Source organism: Serinus canaria, chromosome 4 (assembly GCF_022539315.1).
Source record: "Serinus canaria isolate serCan28SL12 chromosome 4, serCan2020, whole genome shotgun sequence".
Classification (NCBI taxonomy): domain Eukaryota; kingdom Metazoa; phylum Chordata; class Aves; order Passeriformes; family Fringillidae; genus Serinus; species Serinus canaria.
In genome coordinates, this window is record NC_066317.1 from 471,729 (window position 1) to 491,278 (window position 19,550).

At 56.6% G+C, this 19,550-nt stretch overlaps 1 protein-coding gene and 1 long non-coding RNA gene across 2 annotated transcripts; both read left to right on the forward strand.

The window, feature by feature from the left end:
• Window positions 1-381: 381 nt before the first annotated feature.
• Window positions 382-14,354, forward strand: LOC127059520 (uncharacterized). The gene is made up of 8 exons (XM_050973642.1): window positions 382-415; window positions 6,583-6,888; window positions 7,134-7,394; window positions 7,834-7,936; window positions 10,525-10,650; window positions 11,159-11,310; window positions 12,393-12,630; window positions 12,806-14,354. Exons 1-6 carry the CDS (start codon window positions 382-384, stop codon window positions 11,253-11,255), a joined length of 927 nt encoding a protein of 308 aa, XP_050829599.1. The 3' UTR covers window positions 11,256-11,310; window positions 12,393-12,630; window positions 12,806-14,354.
• Window positions 14,355-16,779: 2,425 nt separating this feature from the next.
• LOC115485353 (uncharacterized) lies at window positions 16,780-19,109 on the forward strand. Its single transcript, XR_003946108.2, has 3 exons — window positions 16,780-17,224; window positions 18,300-18,385; window positions 18,888-19,109. It is a non-coding gene; the product is annotated as an uncharacterized LOC115485353 (long non-coding RNA).
• The last annotated feature ends 441 nt before the right edge of the window (window positions 19,110-19,550 follow it).

Genomic DNA, 19,550 nt, shown 5'->3' on the forward strand with positions numbered 1-19,550 from the left:
GGGCACAGCCGTGCCTGCAGATGGGGTACAGGATATCCCAGCTGCTCCTTTGAGTGCTGACCTGCACCCTCCCTGCAAGGGCTGACAGCAGAGGGCTTCAGTAAAACCTGAGAACCAGCGTGTCCTGGGCACCAAGGATACAGGTACCACTGTATCCACCAGTGTGCTGCACGCTTAGGTGCAGCTCCAGGGAGGTTTTGATTGCTCTGAAAATTGTCATCGCACTTTGGTGACTGGTATATCCAACATGAGTCTGTTATCACTGCAGAGGACCTAGCTATCCTATTGCTGCTTACATATTGAAAGCTTTTTAGTTTGCTGTTTTGTTCAGTACAATCAATTTTTTTCACTTAGTCCCTTATTTCATTTAAAGCTGTACGCATGAGGTTGATGAGTCATGTGATTGAGAAACGTGGTGAGAATCAGAGCAATAGCTGGTGGGTTGTTCTGTTTATTGATAGGCTGTATTTCCCTTAGCATGAGCTATAAACAGCAGATGACTTAGGGAAAGAAAATCTGTGGAAAATGATGGATATTATCTACGTAAAGGTTGTCTGTGACATTAAGAAGACATGATTTGCACAAATTCTGAAGCTGACATCATAGCAGAGGATTGCAGAACACATCCATCTGGTAGCTCCCTTATGTTTTTCTAGGCCGAATCTGTGAAGTGCTTTGGCTTCAGTGATAATACAATCCAGATGTTGGAATACAGAGAGAAAAAGTATTTACTAAGCAGAACAATTCCCCTTTTTTTTTCTGTGATAAATTCACTAGATTCCCCTCATCTTGTGAGAATGGAACACACTATGCTGAACAGTAGCAGGAAGCTCTGCATCTTATTAAAGGGCTCACTTATACAACTTGCGGACAGGCACCCAGTAATGGCATCAAGCTTTGTTTTTGCCATGTATTCCTGGTGTGGGAAAGGGGGAATTTGGATTCATTTTACCTCACAGGCCAAAATTTCTTGAAATCTGGTGTATTCACTAAGCAGAACACAAAAGCTGGAGTGATTCGCTGTGAGAGACTGTCAGCAGTCAAGTGTTTAAGTGGTGGGGGGAAGATTTGGGAATTATTTGCTTGGAGAATACTGGAGAAATTATTTGCTTGGAGAATAGCTGATTGTTAAGGAAACTCCTTTTTACCCCGAAGCAGGCTAGCTAGCATGATTCTGCATCTGTAATCTTTCTACAGCACTTGACTTTTGCTCTGGTTCATTCCATGAGTGCATTCTGCTGATGTTTACACAGTTGTACGTGCTGTTACACTAAGTATGTTCAGGAGTGAAACTGGGAGCTGCATCCTGGCACCCTGATAATCCAGGTAACTTCTTCTTTGATATTGCAGCAGGAGTGGAAGGTTTTTTAAATAGTCTGAGACTTGCTGTAGACCTCTTGGTTTTGTGCGGCTCAGTGCATACTGCCTTTCATGGCTCTTTCATGAGCATTGTTATCTTGAATTCTGCAAGCTGAAGTTAATTGACAATACTGGTAGCCAAAGCTATTGCCCCAATAGGGAATGCATGTAGGGAGAAAGCCAAATCACACTCAAGTCGTGGAAAGGCCATCTCTGTTGTACTACAACCAACAAGTTGCCCCAGAAAAAAGGCAGTGTGTTAATCTGTTTTCCCACCTGTTGTCTATAGAATTCAGCCAATTTCTAGCCAGTGGTTACTTTTAATCTATTCCCTGTATAGAAGGATTTTTGTCAAGGTGGAAGCCAGACCAGCCACTGATTTTTCAAGAGGCTTATTTTGTTTTATTAAATCTTGTGCAGAGTTAAATACAGGAGCCCTTGGTACAAGGGAAGGTAATAGTTTTAGAGACCTGGTCTGTAGGGAACTCAGTGGAGATGGCTTTTAATAAAAAGCATCTGGAAGGATGCCATGATTTAATTGAAAGGCTGCCCCGGGGAGCAAGGCACACGCTGTAGCAGGAGGGTGTGGATTAAGCCCTGCACCAGTGTGGCCATGAATGTGTCATCCTGTGACAGCAGTTTTCTGGCCCAAACGGGTACTTGTCCCAGCAAGTCTTTCCCGGCTTCTGCTGGGAATATTTTCTGGAATGCTGTGAGGAGCTTCCCAGCTGTGTGCCTGCAGGCAGGCCTGCCCTTGTAAGGGCTCCTTACAAGGAGTCTGAAGTAAGACTCATGGCTGGTGCCTTGCTGCTCTTTATGTTCAAGAGGAGCTTACAAGACCTGCCAGCAGCACTCTGGGGACACATCAGAGTAACCCGAGTAACATCTGTGTAACCCTGAGTACCCCAGCTCTGCTGGAAAACCACCAGAACCAGGAAAACTCTGCGGCCTAGGCGGAGCTGGGAACATGATGGAAGTTCCCTAAGCAATCTTTAATTGAGAAGATGATTATACAAGCTTCTGCCCGTGTTTCTAGGTAAGTGCTTAGGTTTGATTGGTGATTTAGGAGTCACAGCAGTGCTGATCCCTTTCCTTATCTGCTGTGATAGGCATGAGCTCTGTAACTGGCTTCTCTGGTCAAAGGTAGGCACATATTCGTGGCAGCAGCTCTCCTGGGAGAGAAACTGGAGCCTGGATCTAGGAGTATTGTGGAACTTGGCAGACAGCTGTTTGTCCCATTCAGTGCAGTGCCTCGTGTTCCATTCCCAGAATGTTTCTGCTAGGGAGGTGACACCACCTGGTGCCAGCCTGCAAGGCTGCCTCCTCTCCCAGGATACAGCCAGCCGCTGAGAGCCTGTGCTGCCCGCGCACTAAAGCTGGGACAGGAAAATTCAGGCATCAAGGACTCGAGTTTCTCTTAGCAGTGGGGCCGTGGCTGGGTGGAAAGGTTGTACACAGGGTGTGGGTTTATGTAGGTGTGCTGAGTGCCTTCAGGAAATCCTGACCAGATTTGGCAATGGGGAGACAAGAAAGCAAGTACTCCTCTGCCCTGCACCTGGTCTGGTATTTTGTAGGTCATAAGGTCACCAGCAAATGGGAGACAACTGTCTCCTAATCCCAGAGATATAAAATCATGCCAAGGGGTGGGGAGAAAGTGGGAAAGTCTGGAAGACTTCATGACTTCTTATTGCAGCTGTAATAGATTTTTTAAAATAACTAAACAAAAACAAACAAACCCCCCCAAACCCAAAAACAAACAAAAAACCAAACAGAAAAGCCCACTAACAAAAACAAAACAAACAAAACATCAAAAACCCAAACAAAAACCCCATAACAAAACAAAACAACAACGAAACCCCACAACTCTCATGCTCTCCCACCACAGTAACAGGTATTTCCCTTTTGTGGTAGCATGGTAGATTTAGGGGTTTTCTGGAACACATTATTGCAAAGGGCTCCTTTACAGCCTACATCCTTAACTGCTAGAGAAAACAATCAGTGTAATAGCAACTCAAATAACAGTGAGGCATAAAATCAGAAACAGACACTCAATCTTGCAATAAAAAAGGCAATGAAGAAGCTCTGAAAACTATTGCTATTTCTAGAGAATTTTTGTGAGCATAAACACCCAAGCTGAAGTGGAAGTGACCATGCAGATTCTTCAGCCGTGAGAGGACAGGTCCACATGAGAGAAACAAAAACCTGCCCTTATCATCAGCTGGGTCCTGGGGAGCAGCTCTGTGAGCAAGGACAGAGTTGTGGGCAGTTTCACTTCATCTCCACAGTCTTGGATTTATGTTAGATAGAGAAATGCATTGCCATTTGCTTGCCAGTTTGTTATGACTTCTGCCATCAGTTTCACAATCTCTCTGTACGGTTTGGCATCTCTTTTTGCTCCAGAAATGGATATTGGGAAAATCTGGAAACTTGTCTTTAAATGTCCAGCTGGGTCTCCGGGACTGGTGAAATGTGACTGGCACTTCCTAGCATGAAGCAAACACATAAGCAGAAGCAAAATGTCAGATATCAGTGGATTTATTGGAGAAGAATCCAAGGTCTGGGGAGTTTGCTGGCAAAACTCAGCTAGAAAATTGGGATTGGAGGCAGCTTTACCATTTCAGTGGCTCCAAAGTTATGTCACATTTCTTTAATGCCATACAGCTGCTGTAGGGCTGTTAGTGCTTTCAAAGATTCTTTTACCTTGCCGGCAGCCACAGACTCCATTTGGCAGAACCAGCCTCTGATAATATTTAAGTGCAGACCACAGCATGTGGCAAAAGGGCTGTTAGCAACTGCCTGAAGAAAGCCATTAAAATAAGCAGCTGTTTATTCTGATGCCTAATGAGACAGCAGTTAGAGTGTTGCAATTTTACACTTACTGAAACATTTAAGCGCTCTTCAAGGCAAATGACAGTAAACTGGGGTAATGTAAGTCTTGTGTTTCTTTAGAGCTTGCCTTCAGGTGCCTCCTTAGAGCTTGTCAGCGCTGGGGCCACGTGGAGCTCAGAAGTGTGAGACTGCCCCGAGGGAGAACAAGTGGAAGGAAGCGCCAGACAGTAAATATTGGGGCGCATTTCTGCCAGGTACTGCAACAACAGCTGTTGTTCTAAACATCAGGTTTTGGTGCTGTTAAGCTGGAACCCCTCCCTCAGTTTTGGGATTTTTTGACCAAAAAAATTAATGCATGGAGGTAGAGATACTTGCTTTAAAAAACACAACAAAGTTTTTGGGTTTGGGGGATAAGAGTTGGGTAGAAGATGATTGTAATTAGTTAAGTAGAATTCATAATAATGAAAGATGATGCTCTAGAACAAACCTGCTCAGACTCACCTATTGGAGGGTGGGTTTTTTTTTTTGTTTGATTGTTTGTTAGATTTTTTGTTTGATTATTTGTTTGGAGGTTTCGGTTTTTTGTTGGTTTTTGTTTGGGGTTTTTGGTTTTTTTTTGGTTGGTTGGGTGGCTGGGGTTTTTTTGTTTTTTGCTTTTTTTTGTTTGTTTGGTGGGGTTTTTTTCTAATTTACTAAAGGGCTAAATTTTTAGGAGGCATGCTAGAGTTAATTGCTTGTTAGAAACTTAAGGTCAGTGGCCCCTGTTATGTTTGACTGGCAGTGGTTTAAACAGATCCTAATGCAAAATGAAGCAGTGCTTTAATTGTGGCTGATGCTTTTAAGTTTAAATAAAGCTTTGTTTCCTAAGGTCATTATGGTACCAAGAGCAATTTCTCTTCTAAGGAAGTTGGGTCCAGGGATATTTTAGATTACCCTGAAAAGATTCTCGTTTAGACTACAGAAATAAAAACACGTATCGGCCAAAGGGTTTGCCCCAGGCTATCTGAATTTAGCTTTATTATCTTAGCAAAGCCAGCTTCCTTAAGGAAATGTGATTCACGATGGAGAGTTTCATTGGAGGATATTTGTAGCTAACATAAAAGCTGCTTATGTGCATATATACATATATTTGTGGAATATCCAAATAAATCCTGATGTGAGGGTACAGCGCTTTGAATAAACGCAGTGATGCCAAACTCCTGAGGGAAGAAGGGGACTTGGATACTTCATCAGTGTCTGAAGTGGGTCTGCAGCATCTGTGCATCATGGGCTTCCTTAAAGAAATTGATGTGGTGTCATCCGTGTCATAAGTAATGGCCCAAATTTTAGGACTTAATATGCAGGGGTTTGAAATCTTCCAAAACTCAGACAGTGATGACAGAACAGTGTTCCTGCCTTTATCAGCTCATCTCTAAATTCAGCATGCCACAAGGTGTGCAGAAACATCTCAACACAATTTCACAAAGCAGTCTGAGTAAAACTGTGCTTCATTTCAGATGTGCACCAGCACCGCTCCTGCTGGTCTCTGTGGCAGGTTGGACAGCAGCTAACACTCCTTCTGGGAACGTGCTGACACCTGCTCAGGATGAAGCTGATACACCTAACTTACTGCCTGAAGTAAAAAATACTACCCAGAGTAATTACCCCAACAAACGTGTCAGAAATAGATACTTGGAAATAATATTGTAATGCCAGTATTTCATTGCTTTAAACATTCTGTCGCTCCCCCCACAGACCCCCTAGCAAGGTAGGCCAGCCCAGGCCCTGCAGTGATGGTGTTTAACAGCAGCATTAGGAGAAGTGACAGCCACCGTTCCCTCCCACGTTATTCAGTACAGCAACACACCCAAACTGAGCTGGAATATATATATATTCACTGGATAATGTCTGTATCGCATTAACAAGCTTTGACACTAATGCTGATGCTTCTCTAGAAGAACGTGACAAGTGGGCTGGTTCAGTGTGCATTTAGCACTGAAAGATTTCTAGCACACACAGTCAGACTTTTGTTGCTGCCTGACAGCTTTGGCTATCTCAAATCTCTGCTCAGTCACCGGGGAGGTTTAGCCAGCAGTGCTGCCTTCCCTCCCTTGGCTGCACGGGGGTCCTGGTGCTGAGACCGATTCTTTGTGTACCGGCACGGACATTTAATCCTCAGGCCAGTTTCCCTCGGGGTCTACCTCGGCAGACGCTGCAGAGGAGAGCAGAAACGGGGTCTGTGGCTTTGCCGGGCTGTTGAACGGGGCAACAAAGCCAATACTCCTGACCCTGCAGAGCTTGCCGAGAGTTTGGAGCTGGGGAAGTTGTTGCCGTCTCGTACGTGGCAACCTGGCCTAATCACCGAAACTTAGCATCACCGAGATGAAGCGGCGAGAGCACCGGTTTGAATAGCAGCAAAACTCCCCCGAGCCGTGGTGTCTCGGAGCGGCGGCACCTCGGGCCGGAGGGCGCGCCGCAGCCGGACGGGCCCCTCCCAGCGGGAGCAGGTGCTCGACAGCGAGCCGGCAGCGAAGGAAGGGAGCCGGCAGCGAAGAACGGGAGCCGGCGGCGAAAGAAGGGAGCCGGCAGCGAAAGAAGGGAGCCGGCAGCGAAGAACGGGAGCCGGCAGCGAAAGAAGGGAGCCGGCAGCAAAGGAAGGGCGCCCGGAGCGAAGGAGAGGGAGCGAAGAGCGGGAGCGAAGGAAGAGAGCAGGCAGCGAAGGTAGGGAGCCGAGAGCGAAGGAGGGGAGCCAGCGGCGAAGGAAGGGAGTGAGCCGGGAGCGGACACGTGTCCTTGGGCGGCGAAGCGGGGCTGCGCGGTACAGGGACCGCTCGGGACAGCGACTCCCCGGCCGCGGCGTGCGGCGTGGCCAGCGGAACGGTCCTGCCGTGCTCCGGGGACTAAAATAAAGCTCAGACTCGTGTCAGTCAGGGAGCTCTCGGTCACAAGCATCTTTGTGTTGTCAGAGCTTGGCGAGCTGATGCAGACCTGGCTGACAGCTTACGGCACGCCCGGCCAGAAGATGCTTCTCAGCCTCTCCGGCACCCTGGGAGAGGGGGAACAGATATCGCACACGGCCACTGGCAGCTCCTTCCCAGCCTGCGCCTTCTGGCTGCTAGAGATTTTAGGGACTGCCTGTCTCAGAGAATGGTCAGAGAAAGAAAGATTTCCTGAGACTGGGTGCAACACACCACCTTGGCAAGATCGTAAAATCACCCTGTTTTCAGGTAACTCTGTCCAGTTTCATATCGAGGTTTTTTTTACCATCAACGGCAACTTCTTGCCAACAAGTTCATCATATCCCCCAGCACCATATCCATCAGCCCAAACTGGTGCACAGCTGCAGCTGTCATTGAGGGGTGGATTTCTGCTTTGTAGTGCCCTGCAGTGAGCAGTGAGGAGGCTGGTGCTCCAGCTGATGCTCAGACACAGGCCTCCTTACCCATGGCAGCGATGTGGCCCTGCTTCCAGCTGGACTTTGGGGCTGAGCCAGAGAGAAACACCCAGGTCTCAACTATATGGAATACTAAATGTGCACAGCTGGAATTGAAGCACTTGCACCCTCCAGGACTAAGTGGCTGTCCCTCAATCACATGACTGGGTTTCCTTTTCTTTTGAAGGGCTGGAATTGTGATATGTTCTCTCGTGTTTCTGATTTCTTTCCAGGCTGTGGAGATGCACATACAACCCTGGCACGGCCACATCAAGTTCCTTTCTGCTGCGCTGGCTGGGAAGCTGTCCGACAGAGCCACAGGTGCTCAGGCAGCAGGTCAGTGGCTTCCTGGAGATGTGCAGGGCACTAAGTCCTTCACACAGGTAAAGGAGACGTTTTCCCTTGGGCTCTGAGCTTCCACCCTCAGCTGTGGCAGTGTGCCGTGGGCAGCTGCTGTGGACAGCAGGGCTTTGTCAGCCCTGTTTGTACTTCTGTCTGTGACACTGCCACTGCCAGGACAAACCCGTGACCGAGGCAGGAGCTGGCACACACAGACTTCCCACTTGCTCCCCATTTCCTGTGTGGGTGCCCACTGCTCCTTATCCCCTGGAGGAACAGATTGCTCTGGATATCTTCAATTTTTTCCTGAGAACCTTTGATCCTCCAGGAGGAAGGTTTTGCCTAGCTCATAACTGTTGCCCAGTGGGGCCTGGCTTCCCACGTTTCCCTGATGCCAGGTGCCCTGCCTGCCCCTCTTTCCTGGTGCCCACTGCAGAAGGCTCCTTGCGGACGGCCCTGGCACGCTGCCCTCCCTGTGAAGCTGGGGAAGCTGGCACAGCCCAGGACTGTGATGAGGGAAACTCTGACCTGTCAGTTTGGTCTGTGACTGCCGGGACATTTGGGTTTTCCGCCAGCCTTTTTTTATTTTGGTTTGGGTTTGTCTGTTTGCTTGTATGTCTAGGTTTGTTAGTGCTAGCTTGGTGATTGCTTTGGTTCCTGTTGCAGTTTCTGCAGTGCAGGTCCCTACGGGATCCCCATTCCGGGAGTTTAGGGGAGGAGGTCCATCCCTGTGTCCCCAGACGTGCTGTGGTCAAGCTCCCTCACCCCCGGGGCCTGACGGTGAGGCTTTGCCTGGGGTAATTCTTGTCCCCACAAGATGGAACCACACCGGGTGTGATAATTCTTGCTCTCAGCACCCAGTGACTGTCTCAGGGGGACACTTGTTCCGGAGGCTCTTTCCAAGGCTTGTGCCCGGCTGATGTTTCATTCCCGGGGCAGCAGGGAAGAGCAGTGATGCCTCTCATATGGAAAGGCGAGTGAATGGCAGAACCGCACCGATTTCAGCCGAGCCGAGCCCGGCCGAACCCGGCCTGCTGCTCTCTGGCCCACTAATTAGTGCGACTGCAGTCACAGCCTAATGAGCTTCTGTCCCACTCCGAGCTGCCGTCCGTGTCCGTGCGAGGGCCGGGCCGCCCGCGTCACACGGCAGCAGGAGAGCCCCGAGCTGGGCGAGTTTAACGTGAGGGGCGCCGCTTTCCCGCCCGCGGGGAGCCGAGTACGGCCGAACCCCGAGAGCTGCTCCGAGTCGGGCCGAACCGAGCCGAGTTCGGCCGAAGGCACGAGCGGCTCCGAGTCGGGCCGAACCGAGCCGAGTTCGGCCCAAGGCACGAGCGGCTCCGAGTCGGGCCGAACCGAGCCGAATCTAACCGAAAACAGCTTACGGGGCAGGGATGGTTTGTTAAGGATACAGTAGAGAGAGGGACATGAGAGGAGGACGGAAGGTGGGATTTACTGGAGGGTAAAGAGGAGCCAAGGCAGTTTTGGGGTAAGAAGTGCAGCGGGCTGAGACAGCACAGGGACGGCAAGAGGGAAACAGAAGCAGGGAAATCAGCAGGGAAAATGCCTTGGTGGAAAAGTCCATCACACGCGCTCATTAATGGGCACGAGAGCAGGAGGCTGCGTTCGACCGAGCTCGATTCGGCTGAGCAGGGCTCGATTCGGCTCAGCTTCGGACCACGAACCGGGCTCGTGTGAAATGCCGTTCGGCTGCCCCCTCTCCTCGTCGAGCCTCTGACAGCAGCGGCCGTTCGGGAACGGGGAAGAGCTGGGATCGCTTCTCACCGGGAATGACCAGGGACCAGACCGGGCCGCCACTGTGGGTGACACGGGTCCCGTTCCGGGAGCGGGCAGCGGGCAGGAAGGAGCCGCGGCAGCGGGGCTCGGGCCCGACTGTGCCCGGCGTGTGAGCCGAGCAGCGAGCGCCAGAGGGAGCGGGCCCCGCTGGAGCTCGGGAAACGCCGCCGCGGGGCCGCAGCACCGGCTCGGTCCGGCACGGTGCGCTCGGGGGGGCGCTCGCCGCAGTACCGTGTGAGTCCCGCAGGGGGCGCCTCTGCGGGCGCGGCGGGGCGGGGGCGGAGCGCCGGGGGCCAGGCCCCGCCCGGGGCCGACGCCGTGCTCGCCCCCGGCCTTTTCTGGGAGGGCGGCGAGGCCCTGACGGGAGCTGTGGTTTGGCGGCGACTCGGGAGGCAAAGGCACGGTCCCCGCGGCGGTGACTGGGCTGTAACGGGGAGCCGGACGCTGCCCGGCCGTGTGGTTGGGGCTGGCTGCTGGCAAAGGGGCCGGGGTCCTCCGCCCCTTCTAGGCTACAGTGTGCGCTTGGGGAGACTTTTTGATGTCTGCGGGGATGGACGAGGCGTTCCGGAGCTCGGGCCCAAGGTGAGTACATGCTCTCCCACCTCTGGGCTATCCCGGACTGCGGTTCCCAGCCGCGGGGCAGGAGCAGCCGTGTTGGGGCTGTGCCGGGAGCTCAGGCTGCCTCCGGCCTGGGGCCTGTCCCGCGGGAAAGTGTGACATGGTAGAGAAGGGAGCCAGGAGGTGCTCTGCAACTTGGCCCCCACACAAGTGTTTTCCAAACATCTTTGCAGAGATTCCGCTGCGGGGAAGCTGCAGAGAAGGCTGCCCGGCCCTGCTCCCCAAAATGGACCTCCCCTGACTGGGGTCTCGCAGAGGATGGAGCAATTGCAGCCACCGGGTCATTCCTGTGAAATTCGGTAAGTCTGGAGAAGGTTTCCTGACTGTCCCTGTCTTCCAGCCAGCTGTGCCTTGCCCAGAGGCCCTGCCTGGGCAGCCCAGCTCGGCACAGCTGGGTCCCCGCTCCCAGGCTCACTGGAGGGAGGCAGAGCCACCAAAGAGTGGGTCAGGCTGGAAGGGGGCAGGTGGGGCCTGCAGCCACCGCAGGGGGAAGGCTACACCAGCCCTGGGCCCAGCCTGCCCAGGAGAAGCTTCTAGAGGCACCAGGGTCTCGTGTTTGCCTGGAAAGCTGCAGCCGTCAGGGAGCTCCAGGGGGTGCCCTGGCCCCTGCAGCACTGTGACAGAAGGGGTAGGTCAGGGCCCACAGGGGTCGGCTGCAGTCCTTAGGAGCAGGGTCTGCTTTCACCACTGCCTTTTGCTGCCGCAGTGACCTGTGGTCTGCATTGGGAGCTCCTGCTGGGGCAAAAGCTTTGTATTCCCTGAGGCAAAGCTGCAGCCTCTTCCTCACCAGGGACTGTCTCCCTGCAGGAAACAGCACCGGGGACTGGCCGAGGGGCTCACCTGGAACACAGCCCCAACAGGAGCAGCCCTGGGCACACTGGCATGGGAGGATGAGCCCAGGTGAGGAGCATGTCCCCAGCATGGCACCAAGAGGGGCTGGCACAGAAGGATGAGCCCAGGTGAGTGCTCTGATCCAAGCAGCTCTGCTGTGCTCCTAGGGAAGGTTGCAGGATCAGGCAGGAAGGAAGGAATGCCCCGATGCACATGATCTAAGGAAGTTGTGCCAGGCTATGGTGCTGTGCAGGTGGCGTCTGGTGCTGGCCCTGCTGTGGGCCACCTTGGGGCTGGCCGCAGGCTGCAGCAGGTCGTAGCTGTGCCCTGCCTCTGCACTGTGCTTGGCTCTTCCTTGGGAAGAAAAGGGTTGTGCTTGTGGTTTCTGGCTGTGTGGCCTGTCCTGTTGTGTTGTGGTTTGGGGCTGCACCGGCAGTGCTCCTGGGCAGGGCCCTGGCTGCAGGGGAGTTGGAAGAGGAACCAGGTCTGGGATTCAGCTGTGCCGGACAATTGTGGGCTGTAAAGGGAGCTGGGAGAAGGGGCTGCACCAGAGCTGCCCGAGGGTGGCTTCTCCCCTCACCATCAAGAACCACCCAGGGCTGCTGCTGCTGCTTTGGCTTCTGGTCACAGACAGGCTGGGGACGATCCTGCCCTGCTCCCCCTCCTGGGGGCTTCTGGTTGTTCTGGGCCCTTCATGGCCTGTGTCATTTGCTCCTTACTGTTGGGCTTGGCTCAGCGGTGTGTGATGGACGTGCCCTGGGGCATGTCCAGGTGGGATCAGGGTTTGTGCTGTGCCTGGCTCAGTGAGGTTTATCTGGGTGGGCAGCACAGACTGTGGCTCCCCTGGAGCATGGTGAGGGTGGCCGGGGGAAGGTGCTGGGCCAGGCCCTGGGTGGGCAGGGCTCACCCTCAGCCCCAGTGTGGTTTGGTGGCTGGTTCCCACAGTGCCCCTCCCTGCGCAGAGGGCTTGCAGCAATCTGTACCATCTCCTCTGCTCCTCTGGGCAGAAATGTGCATTTTTTGGGCTGAGCCCTGAGGTCTCCCATTGAGATTTCTGCCTCCCTGTCCTCGGTGCACAGCCTGTGCCCAAAGTGGGGGGCAGCAGGGAGGGAAGGGCTACCCCTGCCTGGGAGGGGGACAGGCTTCTCCTGTGGGTTATATGGGGCTGTGCTGTGCACCCTGGGGATGCTGACTGACCCCCGTTTTGCAGAGACAGAGGAAACACTGCTGCACCACGTCCCCAGGAGAGCCCCTGCCTCCCTTCTGCTCTCAGGGGTGGGACTGGGAGCCACCTCCATGCACAAAGTGGCACCTGGCCTGGCTTCACTCTCCAATGGAAGAGGCTGCTCAGAGCTCCTGATTAGAGACATCCACGCCCACCCCTGGCTGGGAATCTGGGGTGCACCCTGTCCAGATCCAGCCACGAGACGTTCCTGCTGCAGCTGCAGGTAAGCTCAGCTCTCCCTCAGGGATGCCTGTGCCTGTTACAGCTCCAGCTGATGGACGCTGGACAAGAGCTGTTCCTGGTGCTCACAGCTCCTGCTGATGGACCCAGCTGACTTACTGCTCAGGATATTTGAGGGCCCAAGTGATGTCTGTTCCTTCTGCTTGTTTCACTTGCAGGTCCAGCTTGCTGAACCTCCAGCTCTGGCTGTGGTGTGTTCTTCATTCCAGCTCAAGAACTGAGATGCTCCAGTTGAAGGCTGCTCCAGTTCCTTCCAGCTCTGGCTTAATAACTGCTGCTTTTTGTTACAAGCCACTTTAAAGCTCCAGCTAATTGCAGTTATCTGGGCTTTTGGCCAAGTTGTACATGACTCACTGTCATCAATTACATATAACCAATAACTTTGTTATAACTATTAACTATTTATTGTCATAGTTATTGTTTGAATAGAAGTCAGAAGTCTTGTAGTGGTTGTGCACAATAAACAGTTGGACATGGAAGAAGGGCTGAAAAGTGCTTTTCTTTCCTGAGACTGTCTCAGACCCTTGGAACAGCCTGGGGCTTACCAGCATCCCTACGTTTGGGGACCAAGGTGACGGGAGCTCTCCAGAGAGGGTCCTCATCCCCAGCCCTCCCCACAGAGGCCCTCCCCCAGCCTCTGCTTTGGGGGCTGAGGACAGCCAGCTGAGCTGCTGTTTCCAGGTCTCTGGGAAGTGACACTTGGTCATTTTTCTGGGTCCCAGAAACACTGGAGTAGACCTGCATTTTCAAGAAAAGAAAATGCAGGACTTCCTTTACTTTTTCTGAGCTTCACAAACATTGGGCTGTGCTTCTGGGACCCAAGAGCATTCCCCAGAGCTTGGTTTCAAGGCACAAAAAATGCAATATTTAGTCTCTGTTCTCAAAAGGTGAATACAAGACTAAATTTTTGCCTTCACATCCCAAACCCACTGGATTCAGTCTCTGTTTTCAACTTTAGTCTTTCTGAGCTCCAAACCTGATCCCCTCAGCATGTTCCAAGCACCCAAAACACGGCACGTGGCAGTTAGGAGCCAGCACTGCAGCACTGCAGCTCTGTTTGCCCGTGTGTGATGTAGCAGCGGGCAGCTGGAAGGGTATTGCCCATCCCTGCCCCATTTCCAGTTTACGGGAAGTGCTTGGGACCTGGGATGGAGGCACCCACCGCGCACGGTCTTGTGTCTCTGCGGGGCAGCACTAGCCGATGTGGGGAATCACTGTATTCAGGTTTATTTCAGCTGCAACACCTCCCAGCCCGGCCGGGTACACCCGCTCCCGGAGAACATCCCTCCCTCAGAGCCCGCTCTCCTCCATGGCCACCATGCCCCCGACACCCCAGAAACTCCACCACGAGGAGCCTCCCGCTTGTACCCCAACCTCCGCCAGAGGAAACCTCCGGGAGCGCCAGGGCCCGCCGGCCCGAGCACCAGGATGGGACAGTCCCCGCCTCCCCTCGGCCCCGGAACTCCCTGCCCGGCCCGGGGAGGCTCGGGCCGTGGAGTGCCTCAGCCCCGGCCCCGGCTCTCAGTCAGGATCCCCAGCCGATACGACAGAAGCTGAACCAGAATGGCCGGCGCCATTCCCGGCTCCGCCTTGTAGTCCCGGGCTCCGCACCCGGAGCAGCCCCGGTTCGGCCCAGGTGGGAGGGGCGGTGCCGCGGGCCCTCTCCAGAGGGGGGGTCCGGGGGAGGGGGCGGGTTGGAGGGGGGTCACTCCCCCTCCAGGCCCCGCCCCCTCCTCCGGACCCCCTCCTCCGGACGGGGTTCGTCCCGGCCACCTCCCGGGGACCCCCCTCCTCCGGACCGGGGCCCGGGCGAGAGGGGCGGGGCACGTCTCTCTGCACGGTAAACCGGGATGGCCCCGCCCCCATCCCGCACAGGAGGGTGGGCTCCGGGCGGTACCGGGGGCGGAACACGGGGCGGGGCCTGACAGAAAAGGAGGCGGTACCGGGGGCGGGGCCGGGTGCTATAGGGGGCGGGGCCGGGCTGTAGCGGAGGCGGGACAGACGTCACAAGGAGCGGTACCAGGGGCGGGGCCGGCCGGTGCAGGGGGCGGTACCGGGCGGCACCAGGGGCGGGGCCGGCCGGTGCAGGGGGCGGTACCGGGCGGCACAAGGGGCGGTACCAGGGGCGGGCGGTCGGTGCGGGGGGCGGTACCGGGCGGCACAAGGGGCGGTACCTGGCGGCACAAGGGGCGGGGCCAGGCGGTACCGGGGCGGGGCTCGGAACCTGCTCAGGTGCGCAGGGCGGGCCTCGCTCAGGTGCACGGGGCCCCAGGGCGGCTGCGCGGGGCGGGGCCGAGGTGATTTATTCCCCGGAAATCGCCTCGTCCGCCATTTGCTCACTCAGAGCACAGTGCGGAGGGGAGCTCCCTGTGTGGGCTCAGCAGGTGAGGCGTGGAGGCTTCGGCCTCTCCTCCTGTCCCTCTCTCAACCCCTCCTTTCCTCTCCCCCTTCCCTCTTGCCCTGAAACGCTCCTTTCCTCTCCTCCCAAACTCGACCTTCCCACTCCTGCCTGTACTGTCCCTTCCCCGCTACTCCCTTCTATTCCTCCTCTCTCCACCGTCCCTCTTCTCACCCCCGGCTTTTCCCTTCCTCTTCCGCATCCCTCCTCACTCCGACCCCTCTCCCTTCCCGTCCTCACCACCCCCATCTCTCCTGTCTCCCCGTCCTTCCTTCTTTTCTCGTAGCCGCAGGGCTCGGGGTGCCGGGCAATAATAAAGCCCAGAGGGCCGGAGCCCGGCGCCCCCGCCCTCGCTGGGGTCCCCACACGGGGCCGGACCCGCTCTGCCGGTCCCCCCATTCCAGTCCAACACACCGCCCGACACCGCCGGGGCTCCGGCTTTCCCAACATCACACTGGGGGGGTCCGGGAGGGCCCCCTCCTCCGGAGGGGGTCCGGGGGTGTGGGTAGATTAGGGTGGGGGGGAAGGGTGGGGGGGGGGTTAGGAAGGGCCCCCTCCGGAGGAGGGGGTCCCTGGGGGGGGGGGGGCGGGGAGGGCCCCCTCCAGAGGAGGGGGCCCGGGGGAGGGGGCGGGTTGGAGGGGGGGGTCACTCCTCCTCCATGCCCCGGCCCCTCCCCCGGACCCCCTCCTCCGGACCGGGGCCCGGGGGAGGGCGGGGGTAGGGGCAGGCAGAAGGGAGACCTGCGTGAGTCGAGCAATTATTTTTTTTTTAAAGTCTGTTTACCGTGCAGAGAGACGTGCCCCGCCCCTCTCGCCCGGCCCCCGGTCCGGAGAAGGTGGGTCCCCGGGAGGTGGCCGGGACGAACCCCGTCCGGAGGTGGGGGTCCGGGGAGGGGGCGGGGCATGGAGGGGGAAGTGATCCCCCTCTCCCCGCCCCGCCCCGCCCCCGGACCCCCACCTCCGGAGGGGGTCCTCCCCGACCCCCCCCCAGGGGACCCCCTCCTCCGGAGGGGGCCCTTCCTAACCCCCCCCCCCCCCAGGACCCCCTCCTCCGGAGGGGGCCCTTCCTAACCCCCCCCACCCCCCAGGAGACCCCCTCCTCCGGAGGGGGCCCTTCCTAACCCCCCCCACCCCCCCAGGACCCCCTCCTAATGAGGGGGCCCCTGTAACCCGCACACCCCCACCCACCATGTGATGTTGGGAAAGCCGGAGCCCCGGCGGTGTCGGGCGGTGTGTTGGACTGGAATGGGGGAACCCGCAGAGCGGGTCCGGCCCCGTGTGCGGACCCCAGCGAGGGCGGGGGCGCCGGGCTCCGGCCCTCTGGGCTTTATTATTGCCCGGCACCCTCAGCCCCGCGGCTGCGAGAAAAGAAGGAGAGCAGAGAACGAGAACGGGGAGCAGAGGTGTACGTGAGGGGAAGGGGACAAGGACAGAAGGCCGGGGGGAGAGGTCGGGTTGTGCAGGGCAGCAGGGGACGGGGCTGGGGGGAAGGCAGGGTGGAGGAAGGAGCAGAACTGAGAGCAGGTGGGGAGCGACTGGGGGGAGGAAGGGGAGCAGGGAGTGGGGGCAGAGGGGAGCCCGGTTGAGGAGGAAGGAAGAAGAAAATGGAGAAGTAGGCTATGAGTGAGTAGAGGCATAGAGAGGTGGGATAGGAGGCGGGGGCAGGGGGGACCGTTTGGGGGGGAGGGGGGGGAGGGCTAGGGGGGAGAGGGAGGGGGGGGTTTGGGGGGGGAGGGTGTAGGGGGTGGGGGAGGGGAGGAAAGGAGGGTAGAAAGAAGAGGCATAGAGAAAAAGAAATAAAAGTGAAAAGAAACGTAGAAGAAATGTAGAGGTATAGATACCGGCTGGCAGCAGCCTCACGCACCACACGCCGAGGAGCAAATGGCTCCGCCGAGGTCTCCCCGCGCATTAAATCCCCTAAGGCCCCGCCCCGCGCAGCCGCACTGGGATCCCTCACACCTGTGCCGGCCCCGCCCCTCGCACCTGTGCAGGCCCCGCCCCCGGGGCCCCGCCTCCCCCCCGCCCCTCGCCTGCCCATAAATCCCAGCGGATCCGCGCCCGCTCTGCTTTCTGCGGTGGATGCTCGTCCTGGGATACGGCGGGACTGTCGGTCGGAGCGCTGTGCGGAGATTCCGGTCGGGAGCTGATGCCGGTGCTGCGCGGTGACCGAGATGCTCAGGTGGGGCTGGGACCGGGATCGGGGCCCGAAGATTCGGGTCCCGGTCCTACCGGTATTTGCAGTGGGAGTCGGGTAGTGCCATTTCTTTCTCGGCGGGTGGGCTGTGGGTGCTGTGGCTGGAGGATGGAGGAAGGAGGAAGGATTGATGCTTTGAACACGACCGGTATCGCCGCGGGCGGGCAAAGCCGCTCCGAATCGGGAGCCGCCGCTCTGGCTGCGGCCGGCGCAGGGCTGGGGTCCCGCTGGGGTCAGGGCACGCTCCGGCTGTGGCTGTGGGGAGCCGGGGCTGTGCCGCTGTCGGGCCCGCCAGGAGGACGGTATTTCCCTGGAGCAGACGCTGCATCGCGGCTGGAAGCGGGACGGACACGGGGACCCCATCGCCGCCTCCTCAGCGCCGCGGGGCGCCCCCTGGCGGACACGGCGCCGCCCCACAGCCTCCGCGGCGACATCGAGGTCCCCCGACCCGGGAACCCAGCGGGCACCGCACTGCCCTGCGAGCCACAGCGTCCGCATCCCTGCGGAATGCCGCCGAACGAGCAGGGCTGCAGTGCCGCCGCCGGGAGCAGATGCTCTGGGACAGCCGCTGGAGCCAAGGAGGAATTGCTGCTCTGGCTCTAGTTGTGCCTGGTGTGGGACTGGAGCCCCATGGAAACACTACGGAAAAACCCCTAGTGTTAAAAAGCCAGTAAAAACTATTTCTTCTTTATGTCCAGAGCCAGGAGGATCCTCGAGTCAAATGCTGAGAAGTGACTGGCCCAGCTGTGCACTGAACACAGATTTTTGGCCTTCTCAGCACCCTGCTTCCAACACCTGAGCCAAGCCTGGGGTTGCTACAAAGGTCCTGCATGGGATGGGAATGACTGGTGCCAGTAAGAGAACTCCAATACAAATGCAGCTCCTTCTCTTCTGCTAATGCTGCTTTACACACCAGCCCCTGCAATGGCTGTAGGGCAGAACTAGCTGGCACTTAACAGGACAGCATCAAACTCTTCCCATCACCCTGATTTTTCTACCCTTTCCAGAATTGACCCGACAGCTGTCAGTGTGCCCACACGATGTCCCTCTGTTTCCCCAGGAAGAAGTGAACAAGACAAGTCCTGAGGGTTACCTTGCTCTGCAGCCAAAGTTGTTCTGGAGAGTGGCAGGGGGCATTTCCTGCAGGTGAGCGTTGCCAGGCCAAAACGATGGTGGCTGTTGAGGCCAGGGTTGCTTTTCTGGCCCAGAGGCCTTGGTGTCTCCTGCTTGCTGCCAGTGCTGCTCCTTGGTGTTCCCTCAGTGTGTCCCAGTGGGCTGGGAGTGCAGGGCAGGAGGAGGCCAGAAGCTCCTGAAAGGCAAGCAGCACCTCTTGTCCTTGGGATCTGCAGGGGGAGGAGCTGTGCCTGCACCATGGCTCCTTGGCCAGGGGCTGCTCTGACCAGGCACTTGGAAATGCTTCAGCCTGGAGAGAGACCACCAACGGCCCAGAATGACCCAAGGAGCAGCTGGCATTACCTGGGAACGGAGGCACGGGCCGTTTGCAGAGGAGATCAGACAGCAATTCCCAGTTCAGAGCTCCCACACAGCTGCCAGCTATGTCCCAGCCACCCCAAACCCCTTCCCTACTCCCCAGCCTGAGGCCATCATCCATCAGCAGCATTAAAGCCAAGGCAATTGTCCCTCACAGATACTAAATCCCAGGCAGTAGCCCTTGGAGATACCTGCAAATCAGAGGTTGGAGTGAGATGAAGTTTGGAGTTCTTCAGGGAGCCAGTTGGAAGTGCAGAAGTGATGGAAAGCTTTTACAGGTGGGTCCCACTGGAGGTGTGCTGAAGACAGATGTTCAGCCCTTTCCTGAGAGAGAAGCATTTGTAGAGGCTGCTGCTGAGGCTCTGGAAGGAGCTGAGCTTCTGCAAGGAGAGATGTCCCCACCTGGGCACAGGGCCTGCCTCAGCACAGGCTGCGATCACATCTAGCCACTGCCTTCTCCTCTTTAAAACGTGGACTGGAGCCCAAGCTCAGGGGGTGAAATCAGCTCAATTCCAGGCAACTCCATCCAGTGACCCAGGGACATCACAGGGGTGAGCGTTACAAACAGCCAGGTCTGTGGAATATAAACCTATCCCTGTCCCGCTGCTGCTGAGCTTCCTTGGAAGCTTTGCTGGCTCCTGACACAGCTGGTGTCCAAGGCAGCAGGTCTGCATGGGAATATCCATGCTCTGTGGGGCACAGTGAGGTTACTGCAGTGGGAATGGAGCAGGGAATCTGGGGCTATGGGTATAATTGATCACAACTAGCAAATCTGACAGGGAACCCCAAATCTGGGCACCACCCAGAGAATAATCTGTAT

Excerpts from the sequence above, each read along its gene's own strand:
- LOC127059520 (XM_050973642.1), top strand. The coding sequence starts at position 382 with ATGAGGTTGATGAGTCATGTGATTGAGAAACGTG. Across the intron at positions 6,889-7,133 it reads GAAGAGAGCAGGCAGCGAAG|AGCTTGGCGAGCTGATGCAG; the intron begins GTAGGGAGCCGA and ends TTGTGTTGTCAG. Across the intron at positions 7,395-7,833 it reads TAAAATCACCCTGTTTTCAG|GCTGTGGAGATGCACATACA; the intron begins GTAACTCTGTCC and ends ATTTCTTTCCAG.